Genomic DNA, 23,382 nt, shown 5'->3' with positions numbered 1-23,382 from the left:
TAACACGCTAGTAGCACAAAGTTGTTTGGTTTTGCTTCCCCGAGACCAGTTGATGTCTATAACCACAATATTCAAAGAACCCAATTAGTTGGTCAGGGCAGCAGCAAAATCAGTCAGAAGCCTTTTGTGGCCAAACAGCTGATGGATTGTTCAATCGGTTGTTGTAGACTCATGTAGACAAAGCCTGCAAGCTTGGGGAAGCCAGGCCTCCCCAGGTCAGCCTCGGGCGACAGCCCCCATCGCGCCAGGCCCTGGGGAGTGAGTCCTTCCTGCCCGGCAGCTCCTTTGCTCATGAGCTGGCCCGAGTCACCTCCTCGTACAGCACCTCAGAGGCAGCCCCCTGGGGCAGCTGGGATCCGAAGGCCTGGAGGCAGGTGCCTGCTCCACTACTGCCTAGCTGCGATGCTGCAGGTAAGTCACTTCCCCCTGTGCCTCGCTTTCCTCATCTGTCAGCTGGGGCACAACCCCTTGCTCAGCCTGCCCGCCTGGCCTGCCTCACAGGGATTGGGTGGAATTCAGGAGGTGACAGCTCTGAAAAGTCGGCCCTTTGCAGCCCATAGGGCTCTGTACAACTGTGAGGGGTTTCTACCACCTTCTAAACTACTCTCTTCTTAGCATTCTCTGGCAAAGTGAAGAACTCAAGCAAACAGAGTAGTCCAAGCACCTTGGCCTTACCTCTAGAAATAGCTGGAGATTGGCTAGTGCAATCTCTCCCATTGACACCCATCTTCTAGCCCCTCATGTGCTTATTTACCTGCCTGCCTGCCTGTCTGACCCTGTGTCCAGGCTGGCAGGCTAGACCTCCAAATCTCCTACCCCGTGTCTGTTTGTCTATCTGTCTGATACCTAGTAGAATTTAGAAGATTCAGGAATTCCATCTTCTGACAGTGTTCTGCTATGGGCTCCACATCCCATACCATTCTGGGCCTCACTCAAGACTCCTGCTCCAGAAATGGGCAGCTGGGTCACCCCACAAAAGGACAGGCAGTCTGGGGAGACACATTTCGGTGTTTATTGCCAAGCCTGCCAAAGCTGTCTATGAGTTTAGCTCAACCTCTCTCAATTCTAGAGTCTAGAAGGAGTGACTTGGCATGCCTCAGAGTCCCATTAATGGCCATGAGAACAAGGTGATGGATACCAGCCTTGGCAGAAGATTTCATTTGAACCATAGAATTATTGTTCTGAGGCATGAAATATCAATGCCCACAGGATGTCTGCCCTATCTGTACAGAAGCCTGTAGAAGATGGTTGTTGAGCTGAAAGGACCTCCTGAGAATCTGGCCTTTAATGGAAATTCTGCTTTAGTACACACAGCTTTGTTCTCTTTATCCTGTGTGCCCTGGCCTGGAAGAACAAGCTGTGCTATCCAGTCAAGGCCTATTGATTTCTTTCTCCCTGAGAGTCACAGCACTCCTTAGCTGCCCCCTCTTCAGCTGAAAGCAGAAGAATCTTGTCCAGCCCAAAGCTCCCAGGGAAACTGAATTATCAAAAGCTCAGGAGACTCTATCCACTCTGAATATCATGTTTTCACGGGGCCCTGCCCAGCTCTTCCTTGGCCTCAGAAACCACATGAGAGGATTGCTGCTAGCTTGACTGGCGAATCCCTACTCCCTACATCACGACTCCTGTGCTGAGGCCAGTGCCTTTCAGGCTGGGGTGAACACTCAGTGAGATGGCCACTTCGAAAGCTAGGTCTCCATTCCCTCTCAGTCTCTGGGGAGGGTGAGGCAAGGGTCTCAGGTACAATAGAGACAGAGCAAAGACAGGTCTCCTCTGCCTAGGGATCATTTCTAGCATTTAAAGCAAATAATGCAGACATCAGCCAGCCCTGAACTTGCCAAGACCAGGTAGGAGGGGCTTGGGGCTGTGGTCAAGGGACATTCAGGGACAACCCCATGGTGGGAGCAGACTGACCCTGAGCACAGCAGCCATAAATATTTGTCAACTGACTGCTGAAAGGACTGGTTGAGTTACACTGTAAGCCTTGTCTTCCCATGTAGTCCTTTGGCAGATACGATTGGGGGAACCTCAGAGTCATGAGCATGGGGTAGTTGCTTTCAAGTCTGGCTTCCCAAGTTTACAAAAGAAAATGCTTTTCCTTGTGGGTAATAAACAAGCTATGTCAGAGCTCATTAAGCTTTGGGACAAATAGCTGGGTGCCTTCTGTAGCCTAGCTGCAAGGGCAGGTGGGAGGTGCCTTGTAGGAAGAAAAAACAGAAACAAACAACAACAAAAAAGAGCTCCTATTTTCTCTTCCTCCCTTTCCTTTCCTTTCCCCCTTCCTCCCTTTTCTTCATCCCTCTCCCTTGCCTCTCCTTTTCCCTCTCTCTCTTCTCCCTCTTTCCCTCCCCCCTTATCTCCCCTTCCCCTCCCCCCTTCATCAGCCTCTTTCCCTATCCTCTACCCTCTTCATCTCTCTCCCCCTACTCCCTTTCTTCCCTCCTCCTCTTTTTCCCAGCTCTCTCTTCCTCTCCTCCTTGTCCTCCTCTCCTTCCCTTCTTCAGTACTCTATTTCCCTAGGAGATCACAGAGTAGGTAACTTTTGTCCAAATAAGGCCAAATCCCAGGGACGTTTTGTGAGACACACATCCAGTTCCTGCTGGCTTCCATGACCCTACCCTCACATTGGCGAGTCCCTTTGTGTAACTGTTGAGCTGCTAACACCTGATTTTCCCTCTTTAAGGATGAGAGAGGGGACCAAGGCTGTGGCACTGGGGGCCACAAGAGGCACTAAGATGCTGGCTTGAGCTGATATAGCCCAAACTCACTTCTGGCAGACCTTGTGCCAAGATCTGCTCTGCTAATAAACAGTAGCAGTGGCAGCATTGGGGCAGCCTGGGCCTTTTGCCTCTCTCCTACTCTTGGCACATAAGTCAAGGCACTAGTGTCCCAGAAGCCTCCAGAGACAAGTGGTGCTGTACAGCTTCTTGGATAACAGCATAAAGCTTCCAGAAAGGCAGGACCTGTTGGTGAATGTGACTAAGTGGGGCTGGGAAAGGGTGTGACAGACGAAGAACTGGGGCCTTAGTTACCTGAGACTTTCTGCTGGCCCAGCCCTAGGCTTCCTAGCTTAGCCACTGGGGGAAAACAGCCTTGGGCTCCCACAAGGCCTGCTGGTCAGTGTCCCATACAACAAAAGTCATACTACAATTCAACTCTGGCAACTTGACTCATTTAATGACCTCTCCATATGTGCTTAGGAAAAGCCTCAGGACCTGGGCTATCCTCCACAAGAGGGGCTGCAAGTGTGTGCTGTCACCGAGCAGCAATTCTCAGCCACCATTTCCTCCTGGTCACTGAAACCATTTGTCATTTCCTGTTTTCTCCATTTTCCTAAGGTTCTAATTGTCAGTGTCAAAAGGCAACAACTGTTTTCTTGGGGCTTATCTTTGTAGCACATTGATTCAGAACAAAGGATGGGAGCCTCCTCTGCAAAACAAAGGAAGCTGCCTCCTCTGGAGGCCTGGAGAGAATGCCAGGCGCCCTCTGCCAGGGACAGCAGGACCCTGGTGCAAGCAATAGGCTTCAGGGCATAGAGCCAGCCCATGGGGGACACTCAGACTCAGGGGTCCTATAGAGCTGCCCGGCAGCACCCAGACAAGCATGAGGCCCTGTTATGCCTTAGCCAGATTTCCCGCAGCCACTTTGGGGGCTACAGAATGTATGCTTCCCTGGACAAAGACTTCCCAGCACCTTATTTATCCTTGCAAACCTGGCCCAGGTCTACAGTGCTCTCTTATCTTGTGGGCCAGGTGGACCAGGATATGACCCTTTGACTGCTGCCTCTTTCTGTCCATCTTCCCTTTTGCATTTTGCTGCCCTACTCTGATTTCTGTCTGGTCATACTCTTAGCCTCCATCTGCCCCTGTCCCTGCCCCTACCCACAGATAACACTGATACTTGAAAGCTAAGAAAGCAGACAGGATAAAATCCAGGTGAGCTTGGACAGCAGTGGTCGTGCAGGCAGGAGTGAGTACTGGATCCACAGTTAAAAAGCATTGCACTTGCTAGCTAAGTTGCTGTGGGCAGTCATCTCTTGGACCTCACATGTCACATCAGTAATCTGGGGACTATAGATCTTTCCTTGTATCCTTAGGAGGGAAAACAGAAGTGAAAGAGCCATCTTTAGAAGTGGTCACTCACCCAGAGATTCTTTAGCCAGATTCAGATGGACTGGCCTGGGCTGGTCATGTGACCCCCGCCTCTGGGTTATGGCCTCATGACAGGAAACAGTGGGTGTGAAGTACTCAGGACAGTAGGACATAGCCACCCCACCCAGCTCCCTCTAGACCCAGTGCTTTAGTAGGAAGAGGACAGCTCTGCTGGTCAGCTGAGGTGGAGCCTCCCTCCCTGCAGCACGGCCCAATAGCCCCAGTACTGCAGGAGGCAAAAGCACCACAGGAAGCTGCCTAAGGGCAGGGCAGAAAGGCAAAGCCCAGTCTGGGGAAATCGTGTATGCTGTAGTCTTCCCGGTGCCATGTGTTTGTCCTCTCTGCCTTGGCAGGGACTAAGACCAGGAGCTGCTGCCAGGCTTGTGAGCTGGGCACATTCCCAAGCTCTGGCTTCCGCCCCACCCACTGCCACAGCAGCCCTTCTCAGCCCACAGAAGAGTTTCTGGGAGCATTTCGTTGGAGAAACTAGCCATACACAGGCATCCCATATCCTAAGAGCCAATCTCCTGGCATCTGGGGTCACCAGGCCAGCAGGTGACCTAAGGGTGTGCGCTTCCTGGCAGCTGCCGTGGAGGGCTCACATACTAGCAACAGACTGAGAAGGGCAGAGAGGTGGAGGTGGTAGCAGGTGGAAAGAGAAGGAGGGTCCTGACCTGTGGCAAGTCAGACCTTCATTACATCCAGAGTCAGGCCCTGCCAGCATGAGGGGCTCAGAGCAAGCTGTGGCTACTATCTATGCCTGGCCTCCAGACTTCCTTGGTAGCCTGGTTGGATTTTTTTTCCCTTGACTCCATGGCCGATTCCAAATGGAGTGTGGGCCCTGAAGCCCTGAAGTAGGACTCCTCCCCCCGAACCCCTAGCCCACTTGGAGATAAAGACAGGAGTTCCTCCCACTCTCCACCCTGAAGCAGGTCAGGAGGAAGGAAAGCGGCCAGTGAGTGTCCAGCCACTCTTGGTGTGTCCATTTGACCACATGGCCATCCAGGAACATCTGTACTTACTCCGTGACAGTCCTGCAGGAACAGGGCAGTCAGCACCCAGTAGTCCTAGCACCACTAGCGCACCAGCCATCCCTTGGCTGGGTCATGTGAAGTATTTATCCCTACCCTCCATTACTTACCATCCTCTGGATACAGCTACTTTATCTCAAGCTCCCAGCGTGACACGCCCAGACACCTGGGGGTGCTGTGAGTATGGTTTGGGCCAAATCAAAGTAGTACAAGACTGTCACCTCCCTCCTTCTGCATACTCTGCTTCTAATAATGCAGCCCAACGTTCTATTTGCTGTCTTTTGGCAACCATATCTCACTACTGAGCTGTCCTGAGCAGACAGACATCCGGAATATCTAACTCTTTCTGTCTGTTCTTTTGCTATTCCACCCCGTGTCTCCTGCCTCACCCTTTGCTGTTGCAGTTGGTGGCCTTAAGCCAGCTGCTGACTCCTTTATGTCTCCTTGCGGGATCTTGCTTGGGAGGGTGGGGCATGCATGGGAGTGTATGTTGATGTGTCTGCTCATGCTTTCGCTGCACCAAAGCCGAGTCCTAGGTCCCTACACAGCAATCCAAGGCTAGTGGTTCTTGGTATCTGTAATCTAATATGGCCTTTCCTTCTTCTGTTTAGCAAGAGAAGCAGAGATCAGGTCCTATGGCAATGACCCCTAAACAGCGGAATGCGTATATCGCCCAGCAGATGACTCAATTTCAAGGTAAGCAGAGAAGATTAGAGTTCCCAAAGGAGCCAGTGAGGTGGAATGCTGGTTCACTTCCATCTACAGTTTCTGTATGTGGTGTTAGAGAGACAGGGAGGAGCCTGAAAGTCACATCAGTGGTGCTGAGGACAGGGATCTAACACTGCAAGCAGTTCACCAGCCTCTAAGGGCATAAGCCATCCCAATGGGAGGCCTGCTCGCAATGGTTCCAGTAGCACTTTAATTGAAGATTGATTAAACTGAGTCTGACCCCTTTAAGAAGCCCCTGTTCTGTTGTTGTTCCTCATTGCTATCTGGGATAGGATCTCATTCTGTAGCCCAGGCTGTCCTTAAACTCCAGCTGTCATTGTGCCTCAGCCTCCCAGTGTGTTTGGTTTACAAAAGTACATCACCACCACCCCACTTTTGTTCAGAAGCAGGCCCTCTTGGGGTTCTGCCCTGACCCTGCCCTCCAATATACATGTTCCAATCTATTTCTAATGGGCTCCATGGTGGCCATTATCTCTGGAAGGTATGGGGAATGAAAAGGGACTTGGAGATACTCTATCATAGATATTGATTGCGTGAGGGTATTCCCACACCCTCCACAGATAACTAAGGATCCCTATGCTATATCACAGCTATCAATGTTATTGATATTTATTGGCAGTGGTCAGAAAAACCAAGCTCCAACTTCAGAAGCTTACAGCTGCACCAAGGCAACCTGAGTTAACCAACCCTTTAAAGCAGTGCAATGCTATTTAAACCATGGGCCCTGGAGAAGCATCTCAGCCACATCCCTATCTCAGCCCCATGTTACCTCCAGAGCTATCAATGTCATTGATATTTATTGGCAGTGGTCAGAAAAACCAAGTTCCAACTTCAGGGAGTTTATAGCTGCACCAAGGCAACCTGAGTTAACCCTTTAAACCAGTGCAATGCTATTTAAACCATGGGCCCTGGAGAAGCATCTCAGCCACATCTCTATCTCAGCCCCATGTTACCTCCACATCATTGTTCCTCTAATCTTGTACAAAATACCATGCTCCCTTCACCCTAGAAGCAGCCAAGTCTGTGCCCCATTGGCCATGCTGTAGTGGCCAGTGAGGCAGGCCCGAGTCAGCAGAAACAGAACTCAGAGGTTAGCCTTGGGAGGGTAGACTATAACCTAGGTGAAACACTTGCTTCATGCTATAGAAAGAGCGTACGCATAGCTGCAAGGAAAGGGGAAAATGTACTCATAGTGCCGAGCATAAGTTATAGAAGAGCTCACATAGGCCAGGATGGACATTCCCTACTTGACCTCCAGCAAACAGTGCCACCACCTCCTTCAGTTCCCACTCTACAGAAGTCTCAGTAAAATAGGGGTCACCATGGGCTATCATGGTGATAAAGAGAAATGCATCTCAACCCTAAAGTGCTGAGGATTTCACCATTCATCTGTTCCTGTTTCTCCACCACAAACATCCCAGGCCCCCAGGTTTCAAGGCTCCTGAGTTTTCTGTCTTTAGAAAGGACCTCCACTGTAGTTCAGATCAGAAATATGTCAGTCGCTGCTCTGAATGCTGACACTGCCTAGGCTGTGGGACTCTAGAGGAATCAGAACACTGTCCTCACCCTTATATATTTCATTTATCGGATGGAAAAGCTAAAGCCAGCCATGCCCTCTGTTGCCTAACAGCCTGAACTTTCTTCTGCAGCACCCTCCTCCATTCCCTCTACAAAACTGGAACCATCTGTTGAGAGATAAATAGTGTCGAGATATTATAGTAAATGTAGTCACAACTCCTGCCCTCATGGTGCCTTCAATGCACATGAAGAGACAGACAAATCAGTGGGCATTTCAAGTCCAATATTATCTGTGCTTTGTAGAGCAGTGATTCTCAACCCGTGAGTTATGACCCATTTGGGGAGTTGACCTAGCCTTTCAACAGGGGTTGCTTATTAGCTACTCTGCCTTTTGGATATTTACATTATGATTCTTAGCAGTAGCAGGATAAGAGTTTTAAAGTAGCAATGAAAGTAATTTTATGAGTGAGGGTCACAACATGAGAAACTGTACTAAAGGGTCACAGCATTAAGAAGGTTAAGAAGCACTGTTATAGAAGATGCTGTGAGCACAACGTCTTCTCAAAGACCTTCCTAAAGGCTACAGGGAAAGGAATGAGGGGAGTTAAGAGGGACTGGGAGAGATAGCCAAGGGTAGGGGTGAAGCCAACGTTGCACCCATAGCTCCTGCCCTGTGATCACAGCCCCATGAGGATACCTTTGCAACTAATGCCTATGTCTCTTCTATGCAGCAGTACAAGAACAAGTCATCTCCAAGTGTAGGCAGACCAAGAAGAGACCCCCATCTAACCAGCATATGATGCCACCCAAAACTGAGCTCCTTCAGGACAATCTGGTTCCAAGAATATTACCACCCGCAAGTCACATGGGTGTTTTCTCATCAACTCTGAAGAAGCAGCAAGTCAACACCGGCCTTCCATTTCCCATCTCCTCAGGCTCGGGTCAGGATTCCTTGAACAGCCTTGGCTCTGTCTGTCCCAAAGCCAAGGCCACACCCTTAGAAGTGCCCCTGCCCAAGCTCTGTATCAGCCCCCTGGGCAGCCAACCCTTGACTCCCTACCAACTCAGCCTCCCCAGTGTGCCAATGATGTCTTCAGTGTTCAGTAATGCAGACTGGACAGTGACAGCTGCAGCTGCAGCCACACCAGTCTCAAAAGAATCACCCCTGAGCCAAGTAGATAATAGCATGCTGCAGCATTGTGATAGCAACTCCATCATCCTTGCCAAGGCACCCATGAGCATACCTCCAACAGCCCTAGCATTTCCATCTCAGCAGGCTGTGGTCCAGGCCCATCAAATGGCCCCAGGAGCCAGGCCTGGCCAGAAGGTGCACGCTGCTCTGGCCAGTCCCAGATTCAGCCTATTGGGCAATCAGAGCCTTGTGCAGAGCCCAGCACAGGGACCCGTGCCTGTGTCGAGCACCAAGTTCCTTCAACAGAGCATGGCCACCTGCTCTCCTGTGAGTCCTATTCAGGGACTAGAGCCACCAAGCTATGCAGCTGCTACTGCTGCTACTGGCCAGTCCCCAGGTACATTGAGCAGAATGGGCACACCCTCTGAGCCACAGGACAATGTCTTGCCTCAGGTCCAGGCCCCAACAGATGGTTTGATTTCACCATCATCTGCAGGCAGTGAGGTGGATTTCATGGAGGAGCTTTTGGATGAAGACTGGGTGTGCAACTTGCGGCTGATAGATGACATTTTGGAATAGCATGCTGCTGCCCAAAATGCCTCAGCCCAGAATGCTGACCAAGTCACCCAGGGTGCTGAGGAGTTATAAATCGAAGCAGGGTGCTCCAGAAAGCCCCATGCTGTCACTCAAAGGAGTGGCCTGAATCTGCAGCCAACTTGAAACTGGTCCCAGACATTCACACTAGGCTCCTAGTTACAGTCTGAATCCTGTCAGCCCTGCCCTTCCCTCTATCTACCTGATTAAAAAAAAAGCTGGTGATTTTTCAAGCTACTTGTACATATTTGAAAATTTTGTAAATGGTTTTCCTAATCATAAATGACAGAAGTATTTATACTTGGTTTTGTGGCTTTGTAAATAAAGTGGCGGCTTTGGTTTCAATAGAGTTGTGTTTATTATCCATTGTTCCAAATATGCAGACTGTGTTGTTCGCTCCAGTGATACCTTGTTAAACCAGGTGGCTGAGTCACTGAGGTTTTCATGCCACGAGAGATGTGGATGTGACCAAGGGGTGTTGTGCAAACTGACAAATGCCAAATAGAAAGCCACTTGGTCATTAATTTCCACTCCATTACAAACTACTACCCGGTGTGACTCTTAATCTCTTGCAAGCCTTTAAGTCTCAGCTAGTTCTTTCCTAACGAGCATTTACAGCAAAAGTCATGCTATGGTTAAATGTCCCACAGAGACACTCATGGGAGGCCAAGAGGGTCCTTTAGGTTTGGTTAAGAGGGATGTAGAAATAGCCTGTGAGCTGAGCCCTGTGTGAGCTGGCCACCTCGAGGAACTAGAGCGTTCCCTTCCCTTTGTCACCTATGGTGACCTTCAAAGGCAGAGAATGCCCCAGCTTTAGACAGCTTTGGTGCACCATCACAGAGTGATGCTTCAACCATCTGACACTCATTTTGATGTAAATCTCTGTGGTTTGGGGGGAAAGTCTGTAAACACTAAAAGTTGATTTGGGGTTTGTGTCTTTAATGGTTTCTATTTGCAATTCTCATCATGTATATTTAAGTGTCTGTTAGAGAAAATCCACAGCCACTGTCCTGTAAACTTTTTTCAGTGTCCAGATTCTGTGTAATCACATTTTAATTGCCACCTTGTATTTTGATTCTACATTTGAAACTTGGCACCTGTTTTGGGCCAGTGTTTTTGTTGTTGTTGTTGTTGTTTCTTTTTCTTTTCTGTTTTTTCTTTGTTCTGTAATAAACAGCCAGGAGAAAAGTGTCTCCGTGTTTTTATTTTCTTCAGAACAATGAAGAAACATACAAATCCAAGTTAGCTATGACTTTAGTGCCCTCAGAGGCTACTTCTATCCTATGCATCACAAAAATGATGTGGCAAAGCCAGGGTGTGTGTGTGTGTGTGTGTGTGTGTGTGTGTGTGTGTGTGTGTGTGTGTGATCAGTTCCAGTTTAGAGGATTGCAAATGCAAAAGTGGCTTTAGAGGATTGCAAATGCTCTGTGGCTTACCCCTGTGCCCTCTCCACTGTGGCAAGTGCCTTCCAAATAACTTCACCTAATCTTTGCGTCCTCTGTAGGAGACCCTAATAAGACTTTTGCCTCTCCCACTAGGTTGGCAAGGCCTAGACAGCTGGCAAGGGGAGTACATAAATGGAACCATATCTTCCTAAAGGTGGTAGGGAGCCAATAGGAGCACAAATCACAGTGCTGTACACAAGAGCACACACACACACACACACATGCATGCGCGCGCACACATACACACACAGAGAGAGAGAGAGAGAGAGAGAGAGAGAGAGAGAGAGGGACAGAGAGACAGAGACAGACAGAGACGGAGAGAGAGAGAGACAGAGAGAGAGAGAGAGAGAGAGAGAGAGAGAGAGAGAGAGAGAGAGAGAGAGAGAGAGCCCAGCTGCATCAATGACTGGAACCCAATGTAATACCCTCAGAAGATACCCACACCCAAAACTCAGTGCAGTGACTAAGGACAATGGTCCCCAGGGATACAGTAGCCTCCTCAGTCAGCAGCTGGGTAGAGAGCTTTTAGAGGAATACTTCTTATCCAAACTCCTTTTGTTGCTGGCCTCTGTTTACACTGGCTTCTGCTACTGCCTGCTGAGCATTCCTTTTAGATTCGAATAAGAGATGTGCTCTTCCATTAGTACCACTCCCTATTAAGGACGGTTATTTTACCTGAAGTTCTCCACTGTTATATACATGGCTTACATGTATGCCATACATGATTCAAAGTCTAGAGCATGCCCATTGAGATTTCCAGAACATTTTTGTTTCACTTTAAAGGTTTTTTTTTTGAGAATGGCTTATGTGTGTACTGTATTTACATTACATCCACCCTTCTCTGCCCCCTTCTAACTCCTCATGTTTCTCCTCCCATTCCCTCTCAAATTCATAATCTCACCTTGAATTTGTATTGTTACAAATGTCTGCGCTCAGGTACAACCTATTGAGTCCATTTGGTTTTGTTCATATACACATGTGTTGGACCAGAAGCACACTGATTGTCATAGTAATAGAGAAAATTTATTTCTTTCTTAAGAAAAAAAAAAGGCACTCCTGAGAACAGAAATAGGCTAAAGAATTAAGGCAGGATATGGGGCTCAAAAGCCCTAGTCACTAGGCATCAAGGTCCTTTTAAAAGTCATTTACATAGCATCTACCTTCTCCCACAATTGTATACTCTGTCCCTTATACATAGCCCCGTGGTCAAAAGTGGTTCCAGACCTCCTCTATCATTGATGTTTTTCATGTATTAATCATGTCCTCATGTCCTCCTGTCCTGCCACAGCATCCATCAGGCAAGCCATAGAGCTCTTAGGCCCTGTTGCCCATCTCTCTCCCTTTCAGTGGTCCCAGGGGAAGCAAGAGCTGGGTGCCAGAAAGCGGACAGGCACTTTTCTGCTTGTTATGAGATGCAACTCCAGTAATAATTGTACACGGTTATCATATGGTACTATGAGGTAGTCCTCAGAACCTACCAGTCTGAGATCTACATTATATGCCCTATAAAAGCTCCCTCTAGTCTCTTCCAAGATGCCTCCTTGGCCTGCCCAAGAGCCTCATAGGTCACAGCTATTTGTCTTTCAGCTCTTCCAGTCCACTTAGATCCAAAATAAAAGTGGAGCTTGACCCACTGTGTGGGGTCCATCTCACATTCCCAGAAGGCCAAACTTCTCAAGTCACCCACCCTGGCAAACTCAAGGCTGAGCCAGAGTAGGGCACAAAACAGAGTAGCTTCCTGGTCACTTTTTGTTATCTGCCCCTCCTGGCCTCACCCCCACCCCCTTCTCCTGTATCAATGACTCCTGCTTCTGAGTAACAGGTTGCTTCTTCTTAGAGATGCTGCCTGCCATCACAGCTACCTCTCACCTAGCCCACCAGCCTCTCCTCTGTAGAGTTCCTCCCAAGGGCACCTGTATAGCACCAACTCTTGCTCTTTTCTTTCCTTTCCAAGGAGTGCCAGCATTCACCTCCCCTTTCTTTTGACTGAGTTGGAGAACTCAGACCTCCTGATCAATTTCTCCTTCCAAGTCCTCTTGTCAAAACAACTTCCTTGTCCCCATAAAGCCAAAGTAAGCTACTTATTCTCCAGTAGCAGTGGCGAGTGCCCCTTGAGCAAAGCTATGACATGCCTTGGCCGTTAGGAGCTGTTCCCCTTGGGAAGGGCAATGGGCCACTCTTCTAAGGTCCTCAGGGAAATGTTGCCCTTTCTATTCCTTATTCTCAATTAACAAGGGTGCCGTAATCCTCCCCCTATCTTCTGGGAGCACAGCCAGCATCACAGCATCACAGCATCATAGCAGCTGCTCAGTATCTGAACATCTCAGCTGAAAAGAGGACAGTGTATCTGTTCACTTCCTCTGACTGGACTGACTGGCTCCCCTATTGGTCCCTGAAAGAAACATTGTACAGTAGTTCATATGTTCATGGCTGTCATGAAATATCTGACAAAAGCAATTTAAAAGGGGGTTTGTTTTGGCCCACAGTTTAAAAGGAAATATGGCCCATTTTTAGGGGAAGATTTGGTGATGACCGCATGAGACAATTTACCACATTTGAAATATATTATGTCAGTGTTATAATGAAACTCATTACTATTTATAATTAACAAACTCATAAAAAACCTTTTTAAGTTAATATTTTGAGAATTTTCTACATGAGGACTGTATTTCCCCATTTCTACCCATTCCTGCACCCCTCTACCCTTCCCACTCCTCTTATGCCCCTCCTAATTGTTCTGAAATTCCTGACCTCTTCATGCATGCACATATACATCATCTACTGAGTCCATTTAGTGTTGCTCATATGTACAATTGCTATGGTTGTTACGGAGGTCTTGTTTCAACAACCACATTGTTGAGATTTTATGGATACAGCATCCCTATCATGTCTAGAAGACACTCTCTAGCATGAAACATCTTGCATTCTGTGTGTCTGTTCTTCTATGCTGTCTTCCAAGTCTATGGTTTGTGGGTTGCATTGTACTGAACCAATTGAGAATGCTTACTCCATGGTCACTTATTCTATGTATTTTGACCCAATTGTGGCTCCCTGTAATATATTCTGTTTACTTCAAAGAGAAGTGTCCCTTTTTAAAGTGAGGTATGAGAACTGCACAAATCTGTAGATAAGGTATTAAGAATTCAGTTAGCTGGAAGTTCTATTGGTTTAGGACAGTGTCAGTAGTAGGTTTTCCTCTAGAATCCATGACCTCTCTAGTCACAGCTAGGTTTACAGTACCATGAATGAATTCCTTCCTATTAGTGTTTCCTCTTCTAACCTCCCTGGGCACTGCACACAAGTGGAGCACATGCCTGCAGGTAAGATACCGAACTACATAAAATATAAAGAAATATTTTTTAAAAGAAGCAGAGAGAGAAATGTTCATGGGGACCACGCTGCCCACACTCAGGGTAGATCTTTCCACATGTGTTGAACCTCTCTGCATACACCCTCACAGACAGATGCAGAGGTTTGTCTCATGACTCATGCCCGTTCTTCTATGATGTCCACTGAGTCTTTAGTCATATTAAATCCTAGCAACTTGATAAATAAGGCCAAGACTTGTTGGATGAAAGACTTTGAAGCCTTCTATATTCCTCTCATCAATGTAATCTTGACTGAGTCTCCACCCCATCCCCACTACCTCAGCATCACACCTTCTCTGATTGAAAGTTCTTCCCTGAGAGGACTGGAGCACAGAAGATATACAGTGGTTAACAGCTTCTTTAAGGAATATGTGCTTCTCCCACAACACATGACATCATCTCCCTCCGAACACAGAGGCCAAACCCAAGGAACCTAAGAGAAATCCCCGGGATATATGTGAGCCACCACTATCTCCCTCTTCTTTTACAACAGGCTCAGGTCACTTGAGAGGGAGGTGTTCCTGAGACCATAGCCTGTGTACCACTTTTTATCTGTTACTTGTATTCCATCCATGAAAATAATAGGATTGGAACACAGGTTCAAAAGATTGGAACACAGGTTCAAAATCATGTTTATTTATTTGTTTTTATTTGTTTGTTTTCCTAGGGTGGAGTCATTCTTATTAAACCCACAAAACTGGGATTTCTGCATCAGGCATTACAAAATAGACAGAGGAAGCAGAAGCAGGCAGATTTCTGTTAGTTCAAGGCCAGCCTGGTCAACAAAGCAAGCCCAGGACAGCCAAGGCTACACAGAGAGACCCTGTCTCAAACAACCAAAAACCAACCAACCAACCAGACAAAAATGACTCCCAACTTTGTTTAGTTAGTTTGAGGTTTAATACATTTATCAGTACATTATTAAATAACCAAAACCAGTAGGAGATTGCACGCGCGCACGCGCACATACACACATACACACACACACACACACACAAAGTGATAGTAAAAGACCTGGTGAGTCAAACCTAGATTCAAAAGAAAGACAGGCCGTAAAAAATGGCAGGCCAAAACCTCAGGTAGGAATTGCTGATGTTACAGTCCTCTGGAAGAACTGCTATTCCACAGGAAAATCTGTTTGCTCTCAACTTCTTTCACCTTACTAGCCAGGGCCTACCCATGTTTTATAAGATAATTACCTTTACTTATATCACCTAATTGCAGATGTTAGCCACAACTGCAAAGTGTTTTCACAGCAACAAAGCGGTGTATATAAATGATGAACTGACAGCTAGAAGTTAGCCATCCTGACACAAATGCATTAACAGTAGCACAGTAGTCAGTTTTGTTGAGGTTGGTGAAGAAAATAATGAACGGAGCAGGGAGGGAAAAAGGAGGAAGGAGGGAGGAAAAGAGAGAGCAAGGATGAGAAATGAGAATCCCACTTTGTTGAGGCTGGTTGGAAGTCAGGCCAGTCTCCTTCAGATATTTTAGGGAACAAAGCTAAATTACTTGGTTTTTAGACAGGGTCTCCTGTAGCCCAGGCTTGTCACAATCTCTATGTAGCAAAAGATGGCCTTCAGCTCTTGCTCCACCTCCCAAGTGCTAAAACGACAGACATGGACCACAATGCCAGACTTTGAGCTGATAGTTCAAAGCAAACCATGCATTGGTCAGCATGTTCCAGGCAAAACAAACAACAAATGTTAGGAGAAATAGAAAGATCACTGGAAAGGAGAGCAACCAAGAAGAGGAAGAGGAATTAAGAGAAGAGTGAAGATGAGAGACGGCTTAGATCACCCAGTGCACCGTTCAAGCTGCCTTGAGTCATTCCTGTGGCCACATGGAGAAGCCTTTCAGATGATGGACAAAGACCAGTAAGAACGGCCTCTATCTGTCCAGCTCTCCCTGTTCTGTGGGCATTTCTAACTCAGGGGTTCAAGATCTTCAGAGTCATAGGTTCCACTTCCAAATTTTTCCATCCTTTTATTCAGTACAAGAGAATCAGTAGTTCAAAGCTAGCCTTAAGGCCCACCTTGCTTACACAAGACCCTATTTGGTTAGTATTTATTAACTTGACATAATGTAGAGTTGCCTGGGAATGAGGATCCTCAATTAATAAAACTCTATCAAATATAGAAAGAAAGAAAGAAAGAAAGAAAGAAAGAGGAAGAAAGAAAATTTCTCAGATCGGAGAGAGATTGTCTTGATTGGTGATTGATGGAAGAGCCCAGCCCACCATGGAAGGTATGTTTGGGCTATAAGAAAGCAAGCTGAACATGGGCTCGGGAACTAGCCAATAAATAGCATACTTTTGTGGGTTCTGTGTAAACTCCTGCCCTACCTTCTCTCCATGACAGATTGTGACCTGGAAGTGGAAGCTGAAATAAACTTTTTCCTCCCCTAAGTTGCCTTTGGCCATGGTGTTTATTGTAGCAACAAGAAAGTGAAATAAAACAGTCTGGAAGAAGTCAGACACAAAAGCAGATAGACTATAATTCCATTTAAGTCAAGTGCTAGAATAGGTCAATGTAATATATGGTGCAAAATTCTACAAAGGGATGTTCTGGACAGGAATGGAGGGTGGCTGGAGTGAGACTACCCTGGGATACATAGTAAATTTCCGGTTAATATAAAGCTACAGGGTGAGATTCAAATTAATAAAAATGGTGGTTGGGGAACATGAAGGAACTTTCTGGAGTGATAGAAGGTTCTGTATCTTTATAAGGATATGCACTTCTCAAGGCAGCTTAAGTACAACCATGACATCTCATTGTAAGTTTCACTTATAAAAAAAATCTTAAATACTGAACTGTAATTAATAGTCTGCTTGAGTGCTTGCAAGTCATCTATGTGGATATCTGCCACTTCTGAAGCACATAAAATCGACAAAGATGAGTGTTAGAGAGATGAAAGAATGAGCAAAGATACAGAGGTTTACAAGACAAGCAGAATTATGTGTTAATGTAGAACGGGAGAGTTGAGTCTGTAGGTGCCCACTATACATTGGTTCTTAACGTCTAGACCAGCAAAACTGTGTCCACTGGTGTAATGGTTGTATCAATGCTATAAGAGTAACCATTTTTTATTATTATTTAAAGCATACTCCACAAGAGGAACTCACATTTGATATTATCAACCAGGCCCAAACCCATGACTGTCTAGGTCATAGTCCCTAGAAAGAACCTACTACTATCATTCTGCTAAAGGTGCATAGCATTAAACTGGCCACTACATTTTTACCTTTCTGTACATAGATTAGTACATTCCCTCGTAAGAGAGGGTTCCTTTTAAGGTAGATAGTGATTAATACAGAGCCTCACAACTAGCCCCATGTAGAGAACATGAGACCATGGAATGCTACATCATAACCCTTCCTGCCCAAGTTCAGGGATTATTGTGGAAAAGAGAATAAAAAGATTGTAAGAGCCAGAATTCTTGGATATTTGTAGCAAAAATTATTTCCTGAACATGGCATGGCAGTCATACACATAAACTCACAGCTATGACTGCATGTGTGTGATCTGCACAAGATCAAGTCAACCAAAATCCCAGCATGGATGGAAACGGGTTCATGGAGTCCTACCTCTAGCTGAAACTGTTGCCAACCAATAGCTGCTAAGAAGGGAGAGTAAGTTTTCTTCAGAGATGTAGTTCCTGAAAGTCTACCCATGCTCCAGTAAATGGTCCTTCACTCAGGCGTATACAAACATCACTAAGTGAGCTTGATGGAATTAAAAGAAAGAGTGAGCACATGAAGTCAGGTGGGCAAATGGTGGAGAGGATAGTGAGGAACTGGAGGGGAAAGAAAGAGGGGTAGGTTTGATCAAAACATATGGTTTTTACATGTATGAAATTCTCAGCCAAACTATTTTCTAAACACTTAAGAAATTTCAAAGGAAAATATCAAAAGAATTTTCAAAACATCATTCCAGGGGTATCTAATCCATGGCCCACATGTCAATTGGTCCAAAATACCTAGGAATATGGCCAAACAGAAAAAAATATAAACTTACTTGAAACAATATGATATTAGGGAGGAGGGGGGCTTGGTTGCACCATTCACAAGTCTGAACTTTGTAGTTGACAAAAGATTGGACATGCCTGATCCTAAACTTGTGGACAAAGTACTGGAACCCTGGTCTTATCTCTCCTTTGCTCCTTAAACAGGGCAAAGAAATACAGCTTTCTCGGGGAGCCACTTTAGAACTTTTCAGGGGAGCTTCCACTTTGGTTCAGGCATCACAACCACCTGTGGAGCTTTGGAAAAATACACTAGTCATGGGACTAACCTCAGACATTTAGTGAGTCTATAATAAGACCCAAAATATACATGTTAAGTTCCAGGACTGAGAACTGGTTTGGCAATTGATATGCTAGTACTCTATTATAGAGAAATCTAGTGTGGATATTCAAAGACATGTATATAAATTGTTGGGTTTCTATACTCACTGTGAGATTTCACCCTCAATCAGAAAACTCATAAGTATCTAAAATAAGGCTAGCTAATGCCACTCAACAGAGCAATGCACAGCTGTTCACAAAAGTTCAGAATTTACTATTTGTCTGAAGTCAGGATTCCATTTCCCAAACTTGGTTGGAATCCTTTTTCAGACTAACCTGGGTCAACTTGAGAGCATTGAGCATTGTCTTCCTATACAGACGCAAGACTCAAAATGGTTGGACCTCCATGGCCTCACCGTACACCCCAAACCCAATTTTGCCTATGGAACCTTTCCAGGTGCTCTCAAATGAAACTTCTCAGGGAGACACAGCAACCATCCTTCTCCCACAGAAATGCCGAGTTAGATGCTCAGTAACACGCCCTGGAAAGAATGCTCTATTAACTTGACTATGAAGAGAAGACATGAAAAGAGGCTGCTCAAGCATCACTTTGGATATTGTGAATGCTCAGCATTTAACCCTCACCCAGCATTTACACCAGCAAAATAAGTTTGACTAGAGTTGTTTCATGAACTGTTCTTTCAACTGCAGAGTACAGAAAACACTCTCAGAACCCCTACTCTGGAGTGCTGAGTAAGGGCCAGGAATTTGACCATCAACCCTGCTATTATTATTCCCTTCTGCTGAAATAGTTGTGCCAACAACCAAATAGGGAAAGGGGCAGCAGAGCTGGAACTTGGGTGTTTCCTCATCCATGCAAGAGAAACTGTGAAGTTCCTGTGACTAGAGGCATCAGTTGGGGACATCAGGAGCAATAGACAAATGTTGTCACTGTGACACTGCCAAGTTATTTCCTTTGAAGTGGAAAAGAAGACCCAACAGGTAGCAAGAAGATGGATTTTTTTTCTGGAGAATCTTACTAGCATCAGATTGCATCCAACATCCATACCATCAGCCAAGCTTTCCAGTATTCACGCAAGGATCATCGAGAGACAAGTTGGAGGATCTCTGGGATGAAAGCTGTTTGCTTAAATCAGTCTTCCTTCCAAGTTATTTATAGTTTAAAATGATTGGCTTGCTTTGCATGCCTTTGGACTTCAGAATACTCCATTCATTTTTTAGAGTTTGACATTCTTTGACATATCATGTGTGTTTTCACTCTAAGGTCACTAATAAGAGTATGAAGCAAAAGACTTTCGGGGCAAAGAAATGTGGAAATGACTATTTTTTACATTGCATTGTTTAGGTAAAACACAATTGAAAAAAGATGAAAATGATCATCTCTATAAAAATCTCTTCCATGTTGAATGCCAAGTAAGAGAGTTTAAAATAACTTACCATTAAATTTATATTTTGTTTTTAAATATATATCCAACATAAAATCCCACACACACACACACCCACAGCTGATACCACCAAAATGCAAGCTTCTGCATTGCTCCTCCCTGGCCAGGGTGCCAGCCCTACCACTAATCGCCACTTACTGTTCTCCCATCTGATCCTCTACTTGGAGATGAGGAAGTGTACATACCTGCCCTGAGGTATGATTGCTTTAAGAAGCCAGGCCAGGCTCCATGCCTGACATTCGGAGTGACAGTAATTCCAGGAAGTTTACTGGACACACAGAGAATAGGATAGGTTGATCGTGGCTCTTGCTACCTTCAGGGAGTTATCCCAATGGAGACGGGGTTAGACCCTGGGGTGGGATTTTACTATTGGTCTACTAAATAGGCATGCTATCTTCTAAATATTCATGTTTATATTCATTGGTTAGTCCTGCTTTCAGCCTTGGTCAGAGAAGATTTTTTGCCTTTGGGTGTACTGGATAATACACCTGCTCATAACTGCTCAAAGGGCTCAGAATAAGTAACTGTTAGTGCCCATGCTCAAAAAGCATATCTGTAGCATCCGCTCCAAGACTCAAGAAACACTTTACGAGAGGGGGCAGAATGAATGCAAAAGCCAGAGAATATGGAGCCATGTTGTCAAGCACTGTCTTCTGGACATGGCATGGCCACTGCACTCATGAAGTTACAACAGCAATGTCTATCAGCACTGTAGCTGCAAGTAAGTTGCCTTTACTCCAGTAACATAACTCCACACCTAGACATAGGCAAGCAATCCTAACTAAACTCATGTATAAGTATAGCTGCAAACTGCTCCCTAGTGATAGCTGGGTCTCTGGCCACCACAGCCAATGCATCTCCAATTTGTGAAAAAAAAAAGTGAAATCATCTGATCACTAAAGACATGAGGCATATGGAAGTTTGCCTTCCTAGAAATGCAGCATTGTCATTTCTGTTCTCTGAGTGGCTTTATTTTGCAGTTGATAAATCAGTGTCCTAACACTGAATAATCCAGGCCACAGTCAGCAACATGCCTTTTTAAGACATCCTCCAGATCTCTGGGTGTCCAGAGCCCTGCCTCCTTATGAGTGGCTGTAGCTGCAAAGCTCCTCTGGGGAAAAAGTAAACCGACTTGGCTAAAGGACTGCCTTGGCCTGTAAGAAGCAGTGAAAGGACACAGAAAACGTGAATTCAGGCCACAAGCAAAAGACCCAGCCACCCCAGAGCCTCATGGGACCTGGACATAGACTGTATGCCAAGGGGTAACATAGGGCAGTCATTAAGTCCTGGAGCTCTGGCGCCTAAGTCCCTGGGCTCAACCCATGGCTCCACTACTTGTTAGCTAGAAGGCCTTGTACAGGTCAGCAAACCATTTAGCCTGTCAATGCCTTGGTATCCCAATCTGTCAAACGGAAAATATCATGTTATAGAGCTCCTTTGAAAAGTAAAAAAAAAAAATACTAAATACATTCTTCAAAATGAAATATAGCTAGGCAGGGCACTGGAGAAGGGGCCTCGCAGTGAAGAGTGCTTGCTCTGTTCTTCCCCAGAACCAGTGTTTGGCTCTCAGTAGTCACATGCAGTGGCTTACAACCTCCTGGTAATGCAACTCTGATGCCTTCTTCTGGCATCCATGGTCACCAGAGCACATGAACACATGTGGGAAAAGAGAGAAAGAGAGAGGGAGCAGGGAGGGAGGGGGAGAGAAAGAGGGGAGAGAGAGATGGAGGGAAGGAGGGAGGGAGGGAGGGAGGGAGGGAGGGAGAGAGAGAGAGAGAGAGAGAGAGAGAGAGAGAGAGAGAGAGAGAGAGAGAGAGTGATTTCTAAATAAATATTTAAAAGAGAGTTGAAGCTATAGCTCAGTTGGTAGAATGCTTGGTTAGCATGCACAAGCTCTGGGTTATAGCCAAAGCACTGCATAGACAGGGTGTACTGACTATATTGTGTGTGACTTTTCCTCAGGAGACTAGTTACAAAGTCTACTTATGCCAGACAGTGAACACATAACAGACCAATGTAATAATTCTACCAGTGTTCAACTTGGTAAAGCAATGAGTTTATTGGATTACTTATAGGAGCATAGATTATTAGATAGCTGCTGAATTTCTAAAAATTCATTGTCAACTCTCAATATCTATAACTCTAGAGCAGTGGTTCTCAACATTCCTAAAGCTGAGACCTTTTAATAGAGTTCCTCATGTTGTGGTGACCTCAACTACAAAGTTTTCACTACTATTTCATAACTGTAATTTTGCTAATGTTACAGATCATAGTGCAAATAGCCGTGTTTTCCAATGATCCTAGGTGACCCATGTGAATGGGTCATTTACCCTCCAAAGGGCCTGCTACTCATAAGTTGAGACCCACTGTTCTAGAGCTCTCTCTTCATGACTTACAGGCCATTTGCCAAGTTGGAGAGTCTCCTTCTTCTCAGCAACTGTTTCTAGCCTCTAGAGCATTCTAGAGGGACCTTGTAAACTTTGTCAGTCTAGGTTCCCTTGGACTTGTCAAGTTGTTAACTTGCATGAGTTCTATGAAATTCCCTCCTCCCTCTAGGAGAAAATGGTCTATAATCTGTTTAGGAGGAAAATGTTATCCAACAGTGGCACCACCTATAGGCTCAGTTCTGGGAAACTGTCAGCAGGCCATTCAAGGTAGGTCAATGATCTTGCCTGTTCTGTTCTATATGCTTCACTATTGCCCCAGGTGTTGGGCAGACAGAAAATGTCCTCCTCAGAGAGGATCTTTAATGCAGACTCTAAGCACCTGACTTCTCACTTCTAGATATGGCCTGGTAATGACTACCTGGTAAGGATCCAAAGCTTCATACTGAAGCTTTTGTTTATAAGGGAGTCAAGGATAAGGCCTATAAATGAAGACAGTTAAGGAAGGCATCACTGGACATGCAGTTTAAATTATTTCTGTCTCCTTGCTGGAAAGGAAAGCCAGTGTCCTATGCAAAGGTGGTATCATGGACCTCCTTTAACCTTGAGGGAAGACAAGGAAGCTGGAGCACTAAGTCCCTTTTATGTCACATTGTCTTTCTCAGATGCTAGCTAGATCCTTTACAATTCAAGATTATATTCAGAAGAAACAGCAAGACAGGAGGTGAGTAGCCCTCCTACCTTGAGCATCTGGTCATTTGAATGCTGTCACCATACAAGGCTCAGTTAGTGCCAAACAGCACTGACAGCATAGCCTGTGCCTTGTCCTCATCCGTTACTTGGTGCTAGCCTTCTAGGCATAGTATTCCTGGTATTTTCCAACAGTGTGTGTATGTGTCTTTCCAAGGGGATATTACTGTTATCATCAGTTGCCTCTTCCTTCTCCACTGAGATGATTTGTCATTTGGAAGGCATAATATCCTTACCTGAGGAAAATATCTTAGTAAAAAAAATTATGAATGTGCTTTTCTCATTTGCATTTCCATGTCGGTGATATTCTGTCCATAATATTTCCAAGGCATTATTCTCTTAAAACCATCCCCAGACAACTGGATACTAAGATAACCACAGGAAGGATATAAGGAAAAAATCTACTATTGCTACACAAAATAGCATTCTTGTGTCTGTGGCAATAGCTTTGAAAACCATGCTTTAACTACTCACTGAGATAAAACTAGTCTTTGGTTACTGTGATGATCAGTTTTTGTGTTACCTGGAAC

General features: G+C 45.6%; 1 protein-coding gene across 3 annotated transcripts in view; it reads left to right on the top strand.

Annotated features, from left to right (window-relative positions):
- The window catches only part of MAMLD1 (mastermind like domain containing 1), a 115,649-nt gene extending 107,350 nt beyond the window's left edge, over positions 1-8,299 (top strand). For all 3 annotated transcript variants that reach the window (XM_084788405.1, XM_084788406.1, XM_084788404.1), the window contains 3 exons: positions 168-411; positions 5,794-5,878; positions 8,161-8,299. In XM_084788405.1, the coding sequence (XP_084644531.1) occupies positions 168-411; positions 5,794-5,834 (285 nt within the window). In that variant the 3' untranslated portion in view covers positions 5,835-5,878; positions 8,161-8,299. The remainder of the gene's footprint in view (positions 1-167; positions 412-5,793; positions 5,879-8,160) is intronic.
- The last annotated feature ends 15,083 nt before the right edge of the window (positions 8,300-23,382 follow it).

Source organism: Acomys minous (genome assembly GCF_964271855.1).
Source record: "Acomys minous genome assembly, chromosome: 7".
NCBI lineage: Eukaryota > Metazoa > Chordata > Mammalia > Rodentia > Muridae > Acomys > Acomys minous.
This window is presented reverse-complemented; position numbering and strand designations above follow the sequence as displayed.